The following is a 21,995-nucleotide window of genomic DNA, read 5'->3' as shown; positions in this document are numbered from 1 at the left end:
TAAGGAAAAAAATAATAATCTCAATAGATATAGAAGTTTTTGACAAAACCTAATACCCTTTCATGATAACAACATTCCAAAAAATAGGAACAGAAAGTAACTTCCTGATAAAGGCTGAATGGTACTCCAACCCAAAAGATAAATTCATGTTTTAATCCCTAGAACCTGTGAATGTTAACTTATTTGGAGAAAGTGTCTTTGCAAATGTAATTAAATTAAGGATCTTGAGATGAGATCATTCTGGACTATGTAGCTAACCTTATTCCAATGACGTGTCCTTACAAAAGACACACACAGAAAAGAGGATCAGGTAATATAATGTGGAGGCAGACAACAGAACAATTCATCCACAACTCCAGGAATACTGACAGGCAGCAAAGGCTGAAAAAGGAAAGGAAAGGAATTTCCCTAGCACCTCTGGAGGTGGCATGGCCCTGTTCACAATTTGATTTTAGACTTCTGACCTCCAGATCTGTGAGAGAATTCATTTCTATTGTTTTAAGCTACACATTGTGTGGTAACTTGTTATAGCAGCCATATTAGAAATCTAATAAAAAGACATCTATTAGGGGTGCCTGGGTGGCTCAGTGGGTTAAGGCCTCTGCCTTCGGCTCAGGTCATGATCCCAGGGTCCTGGGATCGGGGTGCCGCATCCGGCTCTCTGATCAGCAGGGAGCCTGCTTCCTCCTCTCTCTCTCTCTGCCTGCCTCTCTGCCTACTTGTAATCTCTGTCAAATAAATAAATAAAATCTTTAAAAAAAAAAAAGGCATCTATTAAAAAAACAAAAAGAGCAGCTGACATGATACTTAATGGTGAAAAACTAAATGCTTTCCCCCAAGACCAGAAACAAGACACAGATGTCAGTTCTTGTCAATTCTATTCAACATTGTACTACAGGTTATATAAAGGGAAAGAAGCAAGGAAATGAAATAAAAGGCATCCAGACTAGCAAGGAAGAAGTAAAACTCTCACTATTTGCAGATGACATGATCTTATTTATAGAAATTTTAATGAACCCACAAAAAATTATTAGAAATAATAAATGGGTTTGGCAAGTCTATGAGATAAGAGAATATACAAATATCAGTTGAACATCTATACCCACCAACTTGTATACCTACCAATGCAAAATCCTAAGATAAAAATAATTTAAAAATCAACTGATAAAAGTATCAAAAAGAATAAAATATTTTGGAATAAATTTAGCAAAAAAAGTATAAAAATTATACTGTAAAAACTAAAAAAAAATTAAGGAAAGAAATTAAAGATGGCCTAAATGAATGGAAGGATAGCCCATTTTCATGGATTGGAAGATAATATATTGTTAAGATGGCCATACTCTACAATTTGATCTATAAATTCAACTCATTCCCCATAAAAGTCCCAGCTGGAGTTTTGTTTTGTTTTTAAATTGACAGGCTGGTCTTAAAATTCATGTAGAAATAGTCAATACAAAGAACTGTAAATTGAATTTACAATACAAAGAATTGTAAGTTCAAATAAAGGAAATAATTGTAAATTCAAATAAAGGAAAAAGTACTCTTTCCAACAAACGTTTCTAGGACAAATGGGTATCTACATGAAAAAAGAAAAAAGAACTCCTCTTTCACAATATAGATGAATATTAACTCAGAATGGATAAAAGACCTAAATTTAAGAACTAAAAGTATAAAACTCATAGAAGAAAATACAGAAGTAAATATTCCTGGCACTGGGGTAGGCAACGGATTCGTAGATATGACAACAGAAGCATAAGTGACAAAATATATAACAAATTGGACATCACCAAATTTTTAAAGATTTAGCTTCAGAGGATTCTGTAAACTAAGTGAAAAATAACACACAAAATGGGAGAAATATTTGCAACTCATATAATTAACAAAGGACTTACACCTAGAATATATAAAGACGTCGTAACTCAATAATAAACAGACATAAATCAAATTAAATAATTGGCAAAGGATCCTAATAGACATTTCTCCAAGGGAGTGGCCAACAAGCACTTGAAAAGATGCTTAATATGAACAGCAATTATAACAATACAAGTCAAAACTATAATGAGATACCACTTCATACCCACTAGGGTCACAGTAATCAAAATGTTTGACAAAATGTTTGACAATAACAAACATGTCAAACAAATGTCTGACAATATGGAGAAATTAAAATCCTCATACACTGCTGGTGGGAATATAAAATGGTGTGGTCACTTTGTAAAACAGTCTGGCTATTCCTTAAAAATTTAAATGTAGAGTAACTGTAGAGCTGGCAAATCCACTCCTAGATATATACCCAAGAGCAATGAAAACAAACCTCTACACAAAAACATGTACACAGATTTTCATAGAAGTATTATTAGCCATAGCTAAAAAGGAGAAACAACCCCAACTTCTATCAACTGACAAGTGGATAAATAAATGTGGTATATCCATATAGTGGAATATATTTTAACAAAAAAAGAAACTAAGTGCTGATACACACTACAATATGAAATGATGCTCTCACTTAGGCTTAAAGAAGCATATTTTAAAAAAATAAAAACATATTGTATCATCCATTTATAACTCCAGAAGAAAAATCTATAGAGATAGAAAGTAAATAGTGCTTACCTAGAGCTGAAGGTCTGAGGGGAAATAAGGAGTGATCACTAATAAGTATAGGGTTTCCTTCTGCGGGAATAAAATGGCTCTAAGTTTATTTTAACATTTTAAGTTGAAAATGTTTTAATCTAATGATTAAGCAGATAGGATTTATCCAGGTATGCAAGGCTGATTAAACATCTGAAGGTCAAATAATGTAATCTATCACATCAATAGGATAAAGAACAATAATCATATGATCATATCAACAGTTACAGAAAACAAATCACTAAGCAAAATACAGCATCTATTCATGATAAAAAAAAAATTCATCAAACTAGGAATTGAGGGGAAGTTCCTCAGCTTGATAAAGAAAATTTACAAAAAAAAAAAAAAATCAGACTTAACAGTGAGAAACTAGATGTTTTACTTCTAAGAGAAAAAACAAGGCAAAAAGTCTCTCTAACAACTTCTATTCGACATTGTACTGGTAGTTCTAACCAATGCAATCAGCTAAGAAAAGGAAATAAAAGATAAACAAATTTGGAAAGGAATAAATAAAACTGTATTTGTTCACACATGACATGATTGTCTATGGAGAAAATCCCTTGAACTAAGTGATTATAGCAAGGGTAAGGAATACAAGGCTAATAAACTAAAGTCAATTGATTTCTTACATACCAGCATAACAAATACTTTTAATTAAAGATACACACCATTTATATTAGCACCAAAAAATAAAATAAAATAGGTATAAATCTAACAAAATATATATATAATACCTATGTAACAAAAAGTACAAAACTCCAATGAAAAAAATCAAGATATCTTTTGATCCAGGTTTCTCACTGTCAGAAGGGATTTACAAATGTGGAAGAGGGGAAGGCTAGAATAAATACTGTGATGTAGTACTGCATCATTATGCAGTTTAGACAGAACAGGGTTTAGGCAGACAGACAAACAAATATATAGAGGCAGAGATATATGCCTTTTTCTAAAAATAGGTAGAGATATGTGTGTTTGCATATTTTCTGGCTTTATCTTCTGAGAGGATCTGTAAACACATCAAAAAAGCAATAAACAAACCTAGTGCCCTAATCTCAGTTTTTAAACGCTATTCTCCACTAAAGGAATGTGGGTTCCTAGAGGAAATTACTTATTCCAGCAGGAAAAGAACAAAACGTGAAGGAATTTTTTTTTTTGGTATGTGTGCCAGAAAGTAGAGTAGTGCAAAAGACAGTGAGGATACATCTAAAGAACACAGCAGCCTGGCTGAAAGGAGCTCACAGTGGCCAAATGTGGGACACTTTGAGCAGCAAAATAAAGAAAAACAGTAATTCATTATAAAACATTTAACAAAATAAAGAAAAATTCAGGGTGATTTAGAAGGAATAATAAAATTAGATATCACTATTCAGTAACCAACGTGGTATTAACTTTCTCACAAAAATGATCAGTGGATACTAAAACTATTAGGTAAAAGTTTAACAGAATACTTACATAGTCTCTAAGTATCTCTCCACAGGTGTTTATTAATTTAAAAAGGAAAAAGTGTGTCTTTACAGTTGAGAAAACTGGAACCATTTTAACCACCACTTTAACCAATATATAAAGTTAACCTCTACGGGAATGTTCATAGCAGCCTCATTCATGATATCCTAAAGTGAAAACAACCCAAATGTCCATCAACTCGTGAATGGATAAACAATATGTGGAATATTCATACAATGAAATATCATTCAGCTATAAAAAAGAATGAAGTAGTAAAACATATCACAGTGCAGATGAAGTCTGAAAATATTATGCTAAGTGAAATAAACCAGACACAGAAGGTCACATATTGTATATTCCCTTTATAGGAATATCAGAAATAGGCAAATCTAGAGACAGAAAGTAGATTAATGGTTTGTAGGAGACAGAGGAAGAGTGCTTAGGGAGGTATACGATTTCTTTTGGGGGGGGACAGAAATATTCTGGAATTAGTAATGATGGCTGCAAAACATTATAAATATACTAAAAAACACTAAATTGTACACTTTAAAAATGGTCAAAATGGAGAATATTGTTACATGAATTTTATGCAAATAATGATAGCTATTTTAACAATTTTAAACAAAAATTGTTTAAAAAAATCATGCAAGGAATTATTTTGGTATTCTACCAAAAATTTAAAAAGTGAAGCTAATCATGAAGAAACATTCCAGATTGGGTAAATTCTTCAAGAGAAAGACTGAAATTGTCTCAGATTAAAAAAGACTAAAAGGGCACGACCACTAAACACCTGTGTGTTCTTAGATATAATCCTGGATCAGGAAAGAACATCAAAACCTGGCAAGGAAAAAAATATCAAAACCTAAGTAGGATAGTATAAGAAGGGAAAACCACAGGCAATTTCACCTGTGAACATACATGCAAAATTTATTAAGAAATCAAATCAGCCATAAAAAAGTGTTATCCTTTTCATAAAAAAGATAATAGGGTCATTAGGAAAGATGAATAAAATCTACAGGCTGTATTAGTAAATTCTATTAATGTTCTCCCCTAAATTTGATACCTATATTGTGATTATGGAAGAGACTGTCCTTGTTTTTTAGTAAATAAGTATAAAAATATTTAGGTTTAAAAGTGACATCATGTCAACAACTCACTATTAATTGAGAAAAAATAATAAGTGATAGATAACAGATGGTTAAGTAGATAATTACAGATAGCGCTTAAAAATAATTAAAAGGGAACATAACTACAAATGTTGCTAATACTGAAGATTCTAAGTGAATATAATGAACACACCTCTATAACAATTTAACAGAAGACATTGATTTCTTGGATAAATTCCCAAAAATAGGTCTCATCAAAACTTAAGAACTAATTATAGCATCTAAATAGATTTATAGGGCGCCTGGGTGGCTCAGTGGTTTAAGCCACTGCCTTCGGCTCGGGTCATGATCTCAGGGTCCTGGGATCGAGTCCCGCGTCAGGCTCTCTGCTCAGCGGGGAGCCTGCTTCCTCTCACTCTCTGCCTGCCTCTCTGCCTACTTGGGATCTCTCTCTGTCAAATAAATAAATAAAATCTTTAAAAAAAAAAAAGATTTATAACCATTATATATGTTGGACATAGTACCTAAATACCACACATAAAGTTGTTTTCTAACACCTGACTTGAAGGTTATCATCATAAAATATTCAGAAAAAAATACTCCCAGTCTTATACGTACTGTTCCAAAGTATAAAAAGTAGTCCCCAACCCATTTGATAAGGCCCACATAATCTCACCACCAAAGAACTGACAAGAATATGCAAGAAAACCACATGCAAATCTGTTGGCATCAGGGCAAAAATGTTTATCAAAATGTTAGCAAGCCAAAAAACAAGTAATGTATATTGACTCAATTTGACTTAACCCAAATTAGGTTAATGATAACATAATTAAAGTAATTACCCACAGTAAATTATTGAGTAGAAAAATCAGATAAACATTCCCCAAAATATCTTTGATAGAATCCATCCATTCATGATATGAACCTTTAGGTAACCAGGAAAAAAAGGCTCTTTCTTAACAACATCTACAAAACCCATGGTGAACATCATTCTTACTGGAGAAACACCAAAAGCATTTCGTTAAAGCTCAGAACTAATAAAGGATGTCTGTTAACTTCTATTCAACATTGAACTGGAGATGGTTACTAAAATGATAAGGTAAGAAAAATAAAAAGTTGTAAGACCCAAAAAGGAAGAAACAAAGCTATCATTATTTGCATATAATCTGATCATCTATTATAAAAAACTGAGAAATATCTACACATACGTTCCAAAAATACAGCAAGCTGTTAGACACAAAAGTAATATAAAAAACTGCATCTCCATATATCAGCCCAAAAGAAATAAAAAGATAATGTATGGTTGAATAGAATCCCCCAAAACTCAAGTCTACCTCGAACCTCTGAACAAGACCTTATTTGGAAATAACCTTTGCAGACTTAATTAGCTAAGTAAAATAAGGTCTCACTAGATGAGGGTGACCCCTAAGTCCCATAATTGGTGTCTTTATAAGAAGGCCACATGAAAACACATATACGTACACACAGAAAGAAGGCAATGGGAAGACAGAGATTAGAGTGATGAATGGAGTTACAAGCAAAGAACGCCCAGGACTGCCCAGAGTTAACCAGATGCTGGAAAAGGTAAGAAAGGACTTCCCCAGAGCCATTAGAGAAAGTGTGGCCCAGCTTGATTTCCATTCTGGTATCTAGCTTACAGAATTGTGAAAGGATACATTGTGGTAATTTGTCATCTCAGCCTTCAAAAGCTAAAAGAGATATCATTTAGAAAATATCAAAAATATCAAACACCTAGCAATAATTCTAACAAAAATTTATTAGTATTACAGACCACTAAAGGAATGGTCTGGGACAAATGGATATCCACATTTAAAAAAAAAAAAAGATCCCTATCCAGTTGGATTCAAACTAAATGTGAGGGACAAAACTATAAAATGATATAAAATGGTAGGAAATATATAGAAAATATTAAGGTATGGAAGTAGTATTTATGCAAAACACAAAATACAACCCACAAAGGAAAATATTAATCATTTCTATATTTAAATTAAGAAGTTCCATTCATTAAACATTATACAGAGAGCAGAATGAAAAGCCATGATCCAAGAGAAAGCAGGTTTGCAAAGTAGAAGACTAACAAAGGATTAATATCAAAAAGAAGGATATGCAAAATAACCAGTAGGACAAAACAAGAAGAAGAAATATATGGACAATAAACATGAAAAGATGTTTCACCTCTTTAGTAATCAGGGAAAATCAAATGAAAACCAAATGGGAACATCATTTCACACCCATCCTATTGACAAAATTTATTTTAAAACTCAAACATCACATTTTGGAGAAATTGTAGAGAACTGGAAACTCCCGTTCATGACTGGTAAGTGTATAAATTAGTGAAATGATGTTGAAGTATAGTTGGGTAAAACTGAGCATGACATTGCCTATGATCAAGCATTTATAATACTAAGGAAATAGCTTAGAGAAACCTATATATGAAACAAGAGAAGACTCAATAAGAACATATATACTATAATGGTTCATAATATAAAACTTGGTACATTCCAAATACCATCTATGGCAGAAAATATAAAAAGGATCTATTTTCACACTTTAAGTATCTCTCACATAAGACTACAACTGCAGTCTGCCAGCAATTCTACCATACTTCCATACTCTCCTCCTAAACGAACATTTCATACTGCAACTTCTCTCTTCAAACCTCAAACCTCTAATATCCCCAATTCTTTTTTTTAATATAACTGACACAAAACATTGCATTAGTTTCAGGTGTATAACACAGTGATTCAACAGCTCTATACCTTATGCTATGCTCACCACAAGTGTAGCTACCATTCGTCACTGAACAGTACTATTACAATACCATTGACTATATTCCCTACGCTGTACCTCATTTCCTTAGATTATACACTCCATAACTGAAAGCCTATATCTCCCACTTCCCTGCATCCATTCTGCCCATCCTCCACCTTCCTATATCCCCCATTCTCTCCCAACTGGTAACTTCACTTTCTACTTCATTAAGAATAAAAAAGAATCAAATCTTCCCAAGTTCTCATCACTCTACCCATTTTCTTGCACCATATTCATGTACCCTGCCTTTTCTCCTATTCCTATGAATAAAATGTCTATGCTCCTAAAACCTATCCTCACTATTTGTGTTCACTAGACCCCATGGCTACTTGTTCTAAGTACTTCCTTCTATCAAATTCTTCCCTCTGGCATAATTGGTTTGTTTTTTTTCTTTTACATACAGTTGATCTTCCCTTTAAGCCAAAAAACAATCACTTCTCCAAACTTAAAAAAAAAAAAAAAGATCTCTTTTGTCCCCACCTCCTTTACCCACGATTACCCTATTTTTCTCTTTCCCTTAAAACTAAACTCCTCAGAAAATTTACCAGTACTTTTCTCCAAATCCTCTTTCATCCTGATCAAAATCCATGCTGATCAGAACTTCAATCTACAACTCCACTGGAACTTACTTATATCACAAAAAAACTTCAACTTGCCAGATCCCATGAATATCTCCCAATTCTCATATTACTTCACCCATTAGCAGCTGCTGATGGGTGACAGATTTTCTCCCTCCTTTCAAACACATTCCTGGCTTCTAGAACATACATTTCCCTGGTTTTTCTGCTCATTTAACTACTCATTCTCAGTCGCCTTTTCTGATTATTTATCCTTACTTCTCTGACCAGAAAATTAGCGTCCAGATGCCCAAACTCCTGTACCTATCCACCTATTAAACAGATCCACTAGGATATGTCGTCTATATCTCAAATTAAATATATCTAACACTGAGCTGCTCATTTTCCTCTACACCAAACCCACTCTCAAAAAATTCATCATCTCCATTAATACCAACTCCATGCTTTCAGGTCTTCAGGCAAAAAGTCTAATTCCTCTTTCAGTTGTTCTCTCTACTGCTCTATTTACAATCCCTTAGTCTATGCAATCTCTCTTGGCTCTACCTTGAAACTATATTCAGAATCTAACCAATCCTCATCACTTGCACATTGCCTCATTGGTCCCAGATGCTATCATCTGTTTCTTAGATTACTACAATAACCTAAATGGTGTTCTTGCTTCTACTCTTGCATCATAACCACAACACAACAGCCAGAGTGATCCCCTAAAATCCTAAGGCAGAATATCTCACTTCTCTATTCAAAATCCTCCAATCGCTTCCCATATTACTATAAAAGTCAAAATCCTTATACTGAGCTCGTTGACAGTGTTCCCAATTACCACTTTAAGATCATTTTCTACCATTTCATCCAATCCACTCTAAGTGCCTCTACTCCTGCTATACTGGCCACCTTGCTATTCCAAATGATAAGCATATTCCCATTTCAAGATTTTTGCACTACCTTTCTACTTGCCCCTCAGATTCTGGCATGGCTCCCTCTCTAACCTCTTTCAGGTCTTTCCTCACATATGGCCTTGGTTATGTCTTCTCTCACTACCCTATTTAAATGCAACAACCTAAAACTCGTCCTCTTTCCATGTTTTCTCTTTTCTCCATAGCAATTATTATCATTTTTTAAATACGTTTTATTTACTTCCATTTTTATTATCTACCTCCCTCCATTAAATTATATCTCTAACACATAGATTTGATTTTTTAAAAAAAAATCTCTAAGGAAAGCATACAAAGTTTAACAATAGAAGCAAAATTCAAAAGAGACAAACTGAGTGGTTTGTTTGCAAATACGTATAAAAAATGGAAAGCAGGGAAATAATTAACACAGTATTAAGCATAATGGTTATCTCTTTTGGGGATAATGAAGGGAATGCCATCATGAAGTCACACATGATGGGGGTATTGTAATGTCCTCTTACATAGCTCGGGAAGATAAGGTGTTCACTTCATTATTATTCGAAAACTGTAAATGTATGCTTTCAGATACCATAAGCAATATTCCCTAGTTTATAAAAGAGCACTAGGAAAAAAGTAAGTACTACACATCTCAAAATTACCTTAAAGAGATAAGTATTTCTTCAAATTATCAGTGTGTGATTTTAATCATACTTTCCAAAATTCTAAATCCCGTAACATACCATGATGTTTATAAAGACAATATTTTTTGCCTATATATTTTGTTCATTTTAATAAGTCTGCTATGCCACTTCTTTATACATATGTATGTGTGTATTTCTATTATTTCCCAAATATACATGAACCATAAAATTTGTCTTCCTTACTGAGGATATCATAAAATTATTCCCAACACAGTGCTTGACAGAGTCAACAAGTTTGTTGAAAAGATTTCAGACACTCATCGTGAAGAGAAATGAGCAAGGATGAACACCATGCTCATCAGTATTTACTAAAAGGTAAGTTAACTAATAACATTTATAAAATTGTCTTATATCACTTTCCAAAGTCTGACAGCTGAAATTTTAGAGAAATCACAAAAACTCAGTAATTTAATAAAATAATTTTGAATCCTTCAATGTAAAAATAACTCCCATTATATCAAATTTAAGAATGTAAAAGAACTCATTTTATGTAATCAGACATAGCATCATTATAAAAACACATTTTAGGTAAATGTGATTCCAAAATTTTTTAAAGTACAGAATTAATATAGTACCACAAAAGTATTATCATTAGACTTGTACTTAGCTTTTTAATATTTCTAGAAGTAAAGCTAAAATCTATTTTTTTCCACTTAAAAAATGGAAAAAGAGGGGGGCGCCTGGGTGGCTCAGTGGATTAAGCCACTGCCTTCGGCTCAGGTCATGATCTCAGGGTCCTGGGATCGAGCCCCACATCGGGCTCTCTGCTCCACAGGGAGCCTGCTTCCTCCTCTCTCTCTGCCTGCCTCTCTGCCTACTTGTGATCTCTCTCTCTGTCAAATAAATAAATAAAATCTTTAAAAAAAAATGGAAGAAGATTTCTTAGTTGATCATTATATCTGTAAGTTATAAATGATAATGTTTAATAATGTTCCTTATGTGCTAAAACTTACTGGTCTTTTTCACAGATTAAAAGAAGACAGCAGTAGAGGAAAGGACCTCAACAGAAGATCTAGAAAAGGTAAGATTTCCACTATCACAGAAAAGCCTCCTACTGTAAGTTCTACAAACAGGTATGCGCAAAGAATATTATGAGATGTCTTATCTAACAAGGCTAAGAAATCAAGACTACAATGGCTTTAGTAACCAAAATCATTACAGCAAAGTTTTAAATCTCTTAAATGATGATATCAATGAATAGTACATTCCAACAATATATAAGGAATCATTTTTGAGAAATGGGAATTCCTAAAAATACAGGACATTTGATCTCTTTTATTCCTTAAATGTAAAGAAACCAGACTCAACTAGTCCTGAAGTAGTGGAATAGCAGCAATGGCTTTAGTGTATCAGAACTTTTACATTTCAGTCCTTTTCTAACAATGCCACAAAAAAAAAAAAAATGTATTTTGGTAACTATATATTAAAAATTGAACCTCTTGGGACACCTGGGTGGCTCAGTCGGTTAAGTGTATGTCTTTGGCTCAGGTTATGATCTCAGGGTCCTGGGATCAAGTTCAACATCAGGCTCCCTGCTCAGTGGGGAGCCTGCTTCTTCTCCCTATGCCCCTCCCCCTGCTTGAGCTCGCTCTCTTTCTCACACATATACATAAAGAAATTTTTTAAAAACTTGACTCGCTTTCATTATTCCAATTATTATAAACCATAAGTATATACTATTAAACCTACAAAGTCAAATCAAATACAGATTTCTGTTTTTAAATAAACTTTAATAACATGGAACATACATACCAAAAAGTATACATATTTTAAGGGTATAGCTCAATGAGTTATCACAAAGTGAACACATATGTGTAACTCCTCCCGAAGCCTCTCTGTTGCTCATCCCAATCAATACTCAGTTCTTCCTAGCCTAGGATAATCCCTGTTATAACTTCCTGTTATAAATCCCTGTTAAAACAGATTAATTTTTCTTGGTGTTAAACTTCATTTAAGTGGAATCATATTATATTCTTCTGTGTCTGACTTCTTTGGTCAACACTATTTTGGTGAGATACAACTGAATGTATACAGAGATGATTCTTTTATTTTCATTATTATATAGCATTCCATTGTAAGAATATATAACTCATCTATTTGAACCAATGATAAATATTTCACCTGTTTTTTATTATTGATTGTTTTAAATAAGTTGTCATGAATACTATTCTATATGACTACAGTGCACACATATATGCATTTGTTGGATATAGAACTACAATAGCTACTTCATACATGAGTGTGAGTGTATTCATATTTAGCAGAAAAGATTTTTTCAGAGTACTTCAAACCAATTTATACATATTTGATACTAGCAGTCAGGTAAATTTTAGCCATTTAAGTGGATGTGTGGTGGTAGTCAATGTTGTCTTAATTTAAATTATCCTAGTAACAAAGAAAATTGAGCACCCTTTAATATGTATTTTAGCCATCCAAATATCTTTTTTGTGAAATAACTATTCAAGATTCTTACATATTTTCTATTGAGTTATCTGACATTTTCTTACTGATTGTTAGTGCTTCCCTATATTTTCAGGAAGAGACAGTCTTTTGTTGACCTCCTGTGTTGCAAATACTTTCCACAGTGCAGATTCCCTTTTCACTTTTTTATATTTTTAAACATATGTATTTCAGTTTATCACTTCTCGCTTACTAATAGGATTTAAATAATAAGTATTTAAGGAGCGCCTGGGTGGCTCAGTCAGTTAAGCATCTGACTTTGCCCAGGTCATGATCCCAGGTCTTGGGATCGAGCCCTACATTGGGCTCCTTTCTCAGAAGGGAGTCCTCTACTCCCTCTCCCTCTGCTTGCTGCGCCCCTGCTTGTGCTCTCTCTCTGTCAAATAAATAAAATCTTTAAAAAAAAAAAAAAGGAAATTATTTAAATCTACCTTAAAAGTCTTTCTTCACCAATGATATAAAAATATTTGCCTATGTCATCTTGTACAACATTTATTATTTTACCTTCCATATTTGGATCCACAATCGATCTGAAACTGATTTTTGTGTTATGGTGTGAAGTAGGGCCCAATATTTATTTTTTTCAATTGTATATTTTACTGGTCCACAGCAATTTATCACAAAAACAGCTCTGTAGTTAACCTTTGTCACAAATTAGATGTCCACAAATATGTGAGTCTGCCTATGGAACTCCTATTTGCCACATTGGTCTACTTCATTATCTTTGCAACAACACTTAACTACCATAGCTTCAAAATCATGAGATCTGGTAGAGAAGTCCTCCAGCTTTGTTCCTCTTAAACTTTGTTTCGGCTATACTTGGTCATTTGCATTTTCATATAAATTTTAGAATATGCACATCAACTTCTAAAAAAATACTTGCTATAATTTTGTTTGGGATTACACTAAATTTACAGGATCAATTTGAGCAAAAGAGAGATCTCTACAGGGGTGCCTGGGTGGCTCACGCAGTTAAGCATCTGCCTTTGGTTCACAAGGTCATGATCTCGGAGTCCTGGGATCAAGCCCTGTATCCAGCTCCCCGTTCAGCAGGGAGTCTGCTTATCTATCTCCCTCTCTTTTTGCCTCTCCCCGCAACACGCTCATGCACACACTTGTGCTCTCTCTCTCTCAAATAGATAAAAATCCTAAAAAAAAAAAAAAAAAAAGACATCTCTACACTATTCCGTTCTTCTAACAATTATCATAATGTAACCTCCATTTATTTGGCTCTTATTTATTTGTCACTTAAATAAGGTTTTTAATTTTCTGTGTAAAGTTCCTACATACATGTCATTGCATTTACTCCATTTACTCCATAGTTGTTATTTACTCCATAGTTGTTAAAGTTCTTATAGAAGCATAAATTGTATTGCTTTTAAGTAAATGTTTTCCAAACAACCAATTTTATTGATTTTCGGTAACTATATGGATCATCTTTATCATGTTTCTTTTCTATTTCATTAATTTATGTTATCTCATATTCTTTTTCTTATCTTTATTTATACTATTCTTCTTTTGGGACTAATCTATCATTTTTTCTAACTTCTTAAGATTATGTTTATAACACTGATTCTCGGGCTTTTTAAAAATCTTTTCTAATAAATGCATTTAAAGTTATAAATGTCCCTCTTTTTGGCATCATAAACATTTTGATCTGTCATCATTCCGTACAAAATATTTTCTAATTTTAGTGTAATTCCTTTGACCTTAGTTTTAAGAAATTTATTAATTCCAGACATCTTAGGGATTTTCTAGTTACTTCTGTTTATTTCACTGTGATCAATTACTTTGTATAATTTGAATCTTTTTAAATTTGTTGAGACTTGCATCAAAACGCATATGGTAAATTTTGGAAAATATTCCATATGTACTTAAAAACAGGACATATTCTGCAGTTATAAGATAATATGCTCTCAAATACTGAAGAACACAAAATTATTAGACTGCTGAAATCATTCATATCTTTTCTGTTTTTTGCTTTTTGTCTCCTTGTGCTATCAGTTCCCAAGATAACTGGATTAAAAACATTCCAGGGGCGCCTGGGTGGCTCAGTGGTTTAAGCTGCTGCCTTCAGCTCAGGTCATGATCTCAGGGTCCTGGGATCAAGTCCCACATCGGGCTCTCTGCTCGGCAGGGAGCCTGCTTCCCTCTCTCTCTCTGACTGCCTCTCTGCCTACTTGTGATCTCTGTCAAAATAAATAAATAAAATCTTAAAAAAAAAAAAAAAAAGAAATAAAAACATTCCAATATAATCTGTCCTCATTTGTTCCGTCATTTTTTTGCTTTACTTAACACATGTTATAAGGTACATATAAATTCACTGTTCTATCCTCCAGGTAGATGCCTGACTTAAATTCTTATCTGTCTGGTATTAGTAAAGTTATACCAACTTTCTTTTGTTTAGCAATTGTGTATCTTTTTTCCATTCTTTTCTTTCAATTTTTCCAAATATTTTTAGATTTTTTTTATCTCTTCTAAGCAGCATATGGCTAGGTTTTGCTTTAAACTAAGTCCAAAAAATCCTTAGCTTTTCATTGAAATATTTAGTCCCTTACATTTACTGTAACTTGGAATATTTATTCCCTTACATTTAGTGTAATTATTGACATATCTGGAGTTAATTACACTTCCTACTTCCTTTACAAGTATCCCAACTAGACTTTGTCCTATCTATTCCATTCCTTTCTTGTCTTCTTCCAAATCCATTAAGTAGTATTCTTATTTTCCTTCCTATTAGCTTGTTAGATATGAAGTTCTACTTTTATTTTTGTTGCTTAATAATTACAATATGAATCCTTAGTTATTTAGGTCTACTATAAACTACTTCTCTTACCAATAAACTACTTCTCTTACCAATTCCCACATGTAACAAAAACCCTAGTATTTTGAACATCATTTGTCCTTCTTCCTGACGTATAAGATGTTATTATCATGCATTCAAATTATATATCCATTTAAGCCTCTATTATTTTTATAGTTTAAAATAACAAATAATTATTTCAATTTACTCTTAAGTTCTCTATTCATTCCAGTATCTGGGAACATTTTTCTTTTACTTCAATAGCATTTTCTTTTAGTATCTCCCTTATTGGAGGTCTGTTCTTGTCAGATTCCTTTAACTCTTGTTTTTCTGAAAAATATCTTTATTTTGCTTTCATTTCTTAAAGATATTTCACCACGTGCAAAATTTTTGGTTGATGATTCTTTCCTTTGAGCAATTTGAAGACTATGTTTTCTAGATTTCATTTCTTCAGTTAAGAAATCAGTTGTCAGTCTAGGGGCACCTCAGTGGTTCAGTCAGTTAAGCATCTGCCTTGGGCTCAGGTCACAATCCCAAGGTCCCAGGATTGAGCCCCACATGAGGCTCCTTGCTCAGCAGAGAAGTCTGCTTCTCCCTCTCTCTCTGTTCCTTCCCCAGCTCATGTTCTCTCTCATTCTCTCTCAAATAAATAAATAAAAACTTTAGGAAGGGAGGGATGGAGGGAGGGAGGAGAGGAAGGAAGAAAGGAAGGAACAGAGAAAGGAAGGGAGGAAGGAATCAGTTGTCATTCTTAATATTGTTCCTTTAAAGAGTATGACTTTTTTCCCATTGGCTGCTTTAAAATTTTTCCCTTCATGTTTGGATTTTCATCACACGATATTTCTAAGTATACGTCTCTTCCCCTTGTTTCCTAACTTTCTACCTTTTATGTTAAAGTTTCTGTCTGAAACACCATTATCCTATAGCTATGCTTCTAAAGGCTGTTTTCTTCCTATCTTGTCTTCTTCTAAGACTTATTATTGTTTCATTTTGTATCAGATATTGCATATGTTTTTTGAAGAAATAATTTGAGGCTCTGTGTGATATTACTTTCCTCAAGAGAGGATTTAGTTTTGTTCTGCCGGCTACTTAGTTTATGAGCAGATCACCATAATCCAATGATTCAAAGTGGACTTATCCACACTAGTAGGCCTAGAACTTCAGGGAGTAAACGAAATCCTTAAGTGCGTAGCGAAGTCCATCTTTGTTAGCACACTTGGAAATCCAATTTTATTCCTCCATATTAATTGACAAAAGCTCTGCTCAGTTTCTTAGACAGCTTTCAGGATTTATTATCATCTAAAGGGAAAATAGTTTCACAAAATGCCAATTTTACCTCCCTTGACATTCCACCTCTCCTAGATCTTGACCCACAGATTCTCACTGCCTTGATAGTTCTTAGGTGCCTAAAAAGTTGTAATTCCTAATTCTTCTCAGTGGAAAAAATATTCCAAAATAATCCATTACACCAATGAAAAAGAATTCCTCCAAACACCCATTTACTAATACTTCAACAAAGTAGCCTATCTATTAAACTATATCTACTAAAAACTAAAACTAGTTCTGAGGTGATAAAAACTTAAAAAAACTTAAAACTTAAAAATCAATCTGTACAACAGGTATATATTTATATATATATGTATATATATTTAAAAATATATAACAGGTATGTATTTTTTAATTATATCACATTTGACAAATAAACCTATACATACTAATTGCTATATGATAGCAAACTTTAAAGTTAAGCTAACAAGTATCAAAACTTCAAGAATAATAGAAAAATATTTTAGTACTAATAATTTTATGATATTTTTTAAAAACACAGAAACCAGTAAAATATTAAAGAATCATATGTATCTACAATATATATCTAATAAGGTACTAAAAATAATTTGCAAATTATTTCAATAAATTCTCCTAAGGGATAAGTATCCAATAGCATTTGTACATATACTAAAATTGCCAAGATTGATAATTACATTCTTCTACATAAAAGTTCACTATGGGAAACTTTCAGGAAGGAAATCATGTCAAAATCTGAGCAAATCCGCTTCAAGTGGTGAGCAACAAATAACTCTCATTTTGACTTCATTCAAATAATACCCATAGTTCTCTTATCCATTCACATCACAAAAATATGTTAAGCAGATTGATAGTGCCTTAATCACTAAATCACAGCTCCTCTTGCTATCAGAACAAAAAGTCAAAGTTAAAAAGGTTAAAATAGAAAATAAAATGCAATGCAAAAATTATATAAAGGAAAAAAGTGATTTACTAGTCTTACTATTTATAAAAATATAAAGAATAATAATGTATTGATTAGACAAAAAGTAATAAAAATTACCAAATCATGCAAAGGAAATGTCTCTTTTTTAAATTCCATCTTTCTTTTTCAAAGAAAATAAAATTTAGAATGTATGTTTGAAAGTGAAGGGGATAGAACAAATCAAAATTTGGTGAAAAACTCTTTTTCATTCAATGCATAAAGTAATTTCCTAAGAGTTTAAAGGAATGTACAATGTCTTAAAACAACAACAGAATCGTTTCCCAGACTTTACAAAGGTAAATATTTGAGCACAACAAAAGTTCTATTTAAAAAAAATTCTACTTTCAGGGCATCTGGGTGGATCAGTGGGTTAAGCCTCTGCCTTCGGCTCAGGTCATGATCTCAGTGTCCTGGGATCAAGTCCCGCATCAGGCTCTCTGATCAGCAGGGAGCCTTCTTCCCCCTCTCTCTCTGCCTGCCTCTCTGCCTACTTGTGATCCTCTCTCTGTCGAATAATACATAGAATCTTAAGAAAAAAAAAAAGAAAAAGAAAAAAATCTATTTTAATACTCATATATATAGAAAAAATAGTAAGTGAAAAGTTAATAATATTTCAAACATAAAAAAGAACATTATGGTTATAAATAGGCAATTCACTAAATAGGAAATACAAGTAGCAAATGAACACTTTTTTATAAAAAGATGCCTAGTCACAACAATAATCTGGGTATGCACAATAAATATCATTAAGATACCATGCAAATCCACCTCAAGTGCAAAAGGAAAAGAGCCTCACAATTACAAATGTTGGTGGTAATATGAAGAAACAGGGGTATTTACATCTGGCTGGTGAAAGTATACATTACCACAGTTAGTTGGGAGTGCAGTTGGGCAACATGTAGTAAAGTTGAGGATGTAAATATCCTCAGACACAACAATTTCACTTTTAAGTATATGTCCTACAAAAACTCTCAAGTATCTGCATGAGGAAACCAGTACAAGATGTACAATGTAACACTATTTATAACAACAATAAAAAATGCAAAAGCTTTGCATTTCAAAGGAAATTAGATGATGAAACTGAAGAACTGCTTTTAAAATTTACAAATGACATTAAAATATGAATGCAAAGAAAAAAATCACAGAGCAAAAAATATCAAAGCTCAAAGTTACATTGGTAAGCAAATTTGCTCATCTGAATTGAACATGAGATCAGCACTTATAAGTAATATATACAGAATAAGCATATCTATGTAATCAGAAAACATTTTAAAGTCAATCACTTAAAGTGATAATGAATACATAGAAAACGTGTTATTTTCTGCCTTTGCTGTGCAACAGAATTTCATTAGTTGAAATAAATAGGAAAAAAGGACAATAATGTTTCCCTAAAAATATTTAATAAACACCACTATTATACAAATATAAAATAAAATATTGACAAAGTTTCTCATCATACTTTTACCCAGTCTACTCACCAAGTCTTAGTGTTAACTTCATACTTATAAAGATCATCTACCAATCCATATTTATTGCCTGGTAATGCTTTATAGCCTCCATGAACATAAATGGACTTTGTTATTTCATCATACACACTGGTATGGCCATATCCACCTTGAACAATAGCTCCTTTAGTTTCTGGAACAAGCCAAGTGTTTGATGCTGTAAATGGGAGAAGATAAACCATGAAATTCAAGGAGTATTTAAAAATATAACTAATATATAATCAAACTACCAATAAATAAATTCTAACAGCACATTTTATGAGTAAATTAAGTATAATTAATATTCATTTAATCAAAGAACAATTATTAAATAAATATTAGTTACTATGTTAGATGCTAGAGATTAAAGTTGAGTAAGACTGGTTTTTCTGTGTATTAAATTCTGAAATATTAAAAATGCCAAATTTTTGGATGTGCAACAGGAAAAGGAAATCTTTATTCTCACATACATTTCTGTATTTCTAAACAGCCCTGAGAAAAAGACTAACAAATAGCTTGAAGAAAGCCACCAAAAGTTTAAAAGTTGATAAGTGGAACAAAATGGTATAGACTCATTTCTTCCTCTCCCCCCAATTAAGTACAACAACAGACACTGAAAACAGTGCAAGAGACAAATCTGAAAAGTGTAAAGGCAGACTGGTTACAGACTCCAGGACTATATCAATGAAATACAAGCAAGAAAAAATAAAGAAAGAAATAAAGAAACCCACACCAAGGAATAGCATTAAGTAATGAAGATGTATAACCTGAAAAACAAAAATAAGAATTACAACTAATTTCTTATCAGAAAGAATGTAAGTCAGAAGATAATAAAGTCTCGAAAAAATAAATAAAATGGAAAAAAAAAGATAATAAAGTCTCATATTTTTATACTACTCAGAAGGTGTAAAAAAAAATCTGTCAACCTAGACTTCTCTACCAAAAAAAAAAGTAACTATCAAGATAGAATTCTATACCCAACAAAGTATTTTCCAAAGATGAAACAAAACTTTTTCAGACAAAAAAAAAAGAGAGAGAGAGAAAGAGAGAGATAATGTACTACTCCAGACTTGCCCTACAAGAGATGACAAAAGAATTTCTTTAAGCTGAATGAAAATAACAGTCGAAACCAGACAGAACTTGGATTTATATATATATGAATGAAGACTACAAGAAAGGTCTCTGGGGGATAAATATAAAAGACATAATTTCTCCTTTTTTTGTCTCCCTAAAATGATAAATTATTTTCTAAAACAAAAAGCATAACAATTTATGATGATGTTCATAACATATGAGACATAATACTAGCACAAAGGAAAAGAGAAGAAATACAGGAAATTCAGAGGTTCTAACACTATATGTGAAGTGGTAGAACATTATTTAAAGGTAGAATCTGATAAATTGAAAACGTATATTAATCCCTAGAGCAACCTCAACAAAAATAAAACAAAAAGGTATAGTTAATAAATTAATGGTCCTACAGATTCAAGAAGCTGAAAAAATCACAAACAGGTCAAACCGAAAGAAATCTAGACCTAAACACATCACAATCAAGCTGCTGAACACTCAAAATGAACAAAACATCTCAGAAGTGGTTAGAGAAAAACAACAAATTACATTTTGAATGACTGTGATTTTCATCCTAAGAAATCATAGAGGCCAGAAGAAGTACCAGCACTTTTTAAAGTGCCAAAAAATAACTGTAACTCAGAACTCCATGATAAGCAAAACCATCCTTCAGGGATGATTGTGAAATAAAAAGATCCTCAGATATAAAAAAACAGGATAATCTAAATCCAGCAGATCTACTCTAAAAGACATGCTAAAGAAGCTGTTCAAACAGATGATAACAGAAATGGTAACAGAAGATAACTTGGAATGAAGGCAGACAATTTACTTCAGGGACCTGAAAATTATAATTATATAAATACTAATAACAAAGCATCTAAATGTATGAAGCAAAAACTGATAGAACCAAAAAATTCAATACTTAAATCCACAACCATAAATGGAGGTTTCTAAGGAAAACACTAAACAAAATACCAATATTGAACAATCATCATCATCATGCATTTGGCATTCACATAACACCCCAACCAACAGCAGCAGAAGACACACCCTTTTTATTTTTTTTTAATTTTTTAAAGATTTTATTTATTTATTTGTCAGAGAGAGAGAGCAAGCACAGGCAGACAGAGTGGCAGGCAGAGGCAGAGGGAGAAGCAGGCTCCCTGCTGAGCAACGAGCCCGATGTGGGACTCGATCCCAGGACACTGGGATCATGACCTGAGCCGAAGGCAGCTGTTTAACCAACTGAGCCACCCAGGCGTCCCGACACACCCTTTTTTTTTTTTTTTTAATTTTTTTTTTTAAGATTTTATCTATTTATTTGACAGACAGAGACCACAAGTAGGCAGAGAGGCAGGCAGAGAGAGAGAGAAGGAAGCAGGCTCCCCGCTGAGCAGAAAGCCCAATGTGGGGCTCGATCCCAGGACCCGGGGATCATGACCTGAGCCGAAGGCACAGGATTCAACCACTGAGCCACCCATGCGCCCCCACACACACCCTTTTTAATTGACACTTAACATTCACCAAGATAGACCATATTCTCAGAAGACTCACAAAAATTTTAATATAGCAAAAAATAGTCTCTGACAACAGCTAAATGAAATAAGAAATAATGACAAGAAAGAGACCTGAAAGATCTTCATCCATTTGGATAAAACCAATACTACTAAACAACCTAGGAGCCAGGAAAAAAAAAAAAAATCACAAAGAAAATTAGAAAATATTTTGAA

At 32.9% G+C, this 21,995-nt stretch overlaps 1 protein-coding gene across 1 annotated transcript in view; it reads right to left on the bottom strand.

Moving 5' to 3' along the window:
* Nucleotides 1-21,995, bottom strand: part of ATRNL1 (attractin like 1) — an 836,623-nt gene that overhangs the window by 728,511 nt on the left and 86,117 nt on the right. Inside the window, exon 9 of the mRNA XM_046027294.1 lies at nt 19,192-19,375. Within this exon, the coding sequence (XP_045883250.1) occupies nt 19,192-19,375 (184 nt within the window). The remainder of the gene's footprint in view (nt 1-19,191; nt 19,376-21,995) is intronic.

Source organism: Meles meles, chromosome 13 (assembly GCF_922984935.1).
Source record: "Meles meles chromosome 13, mMelMel3.1 paternal haplotype, whole genome shotgun sequence".
Taxonomy (NCBI): Eukaryota; Metazoa; Chordata; class Mammalia; order Carnivora; family Mustelidae; genus Meles; species Meles meles.
The sequence above is the reverse complement of the archived record's forward strand: the minus strand, read 5'-3'. Positions and strand labels throughout refer to the sequence as shown.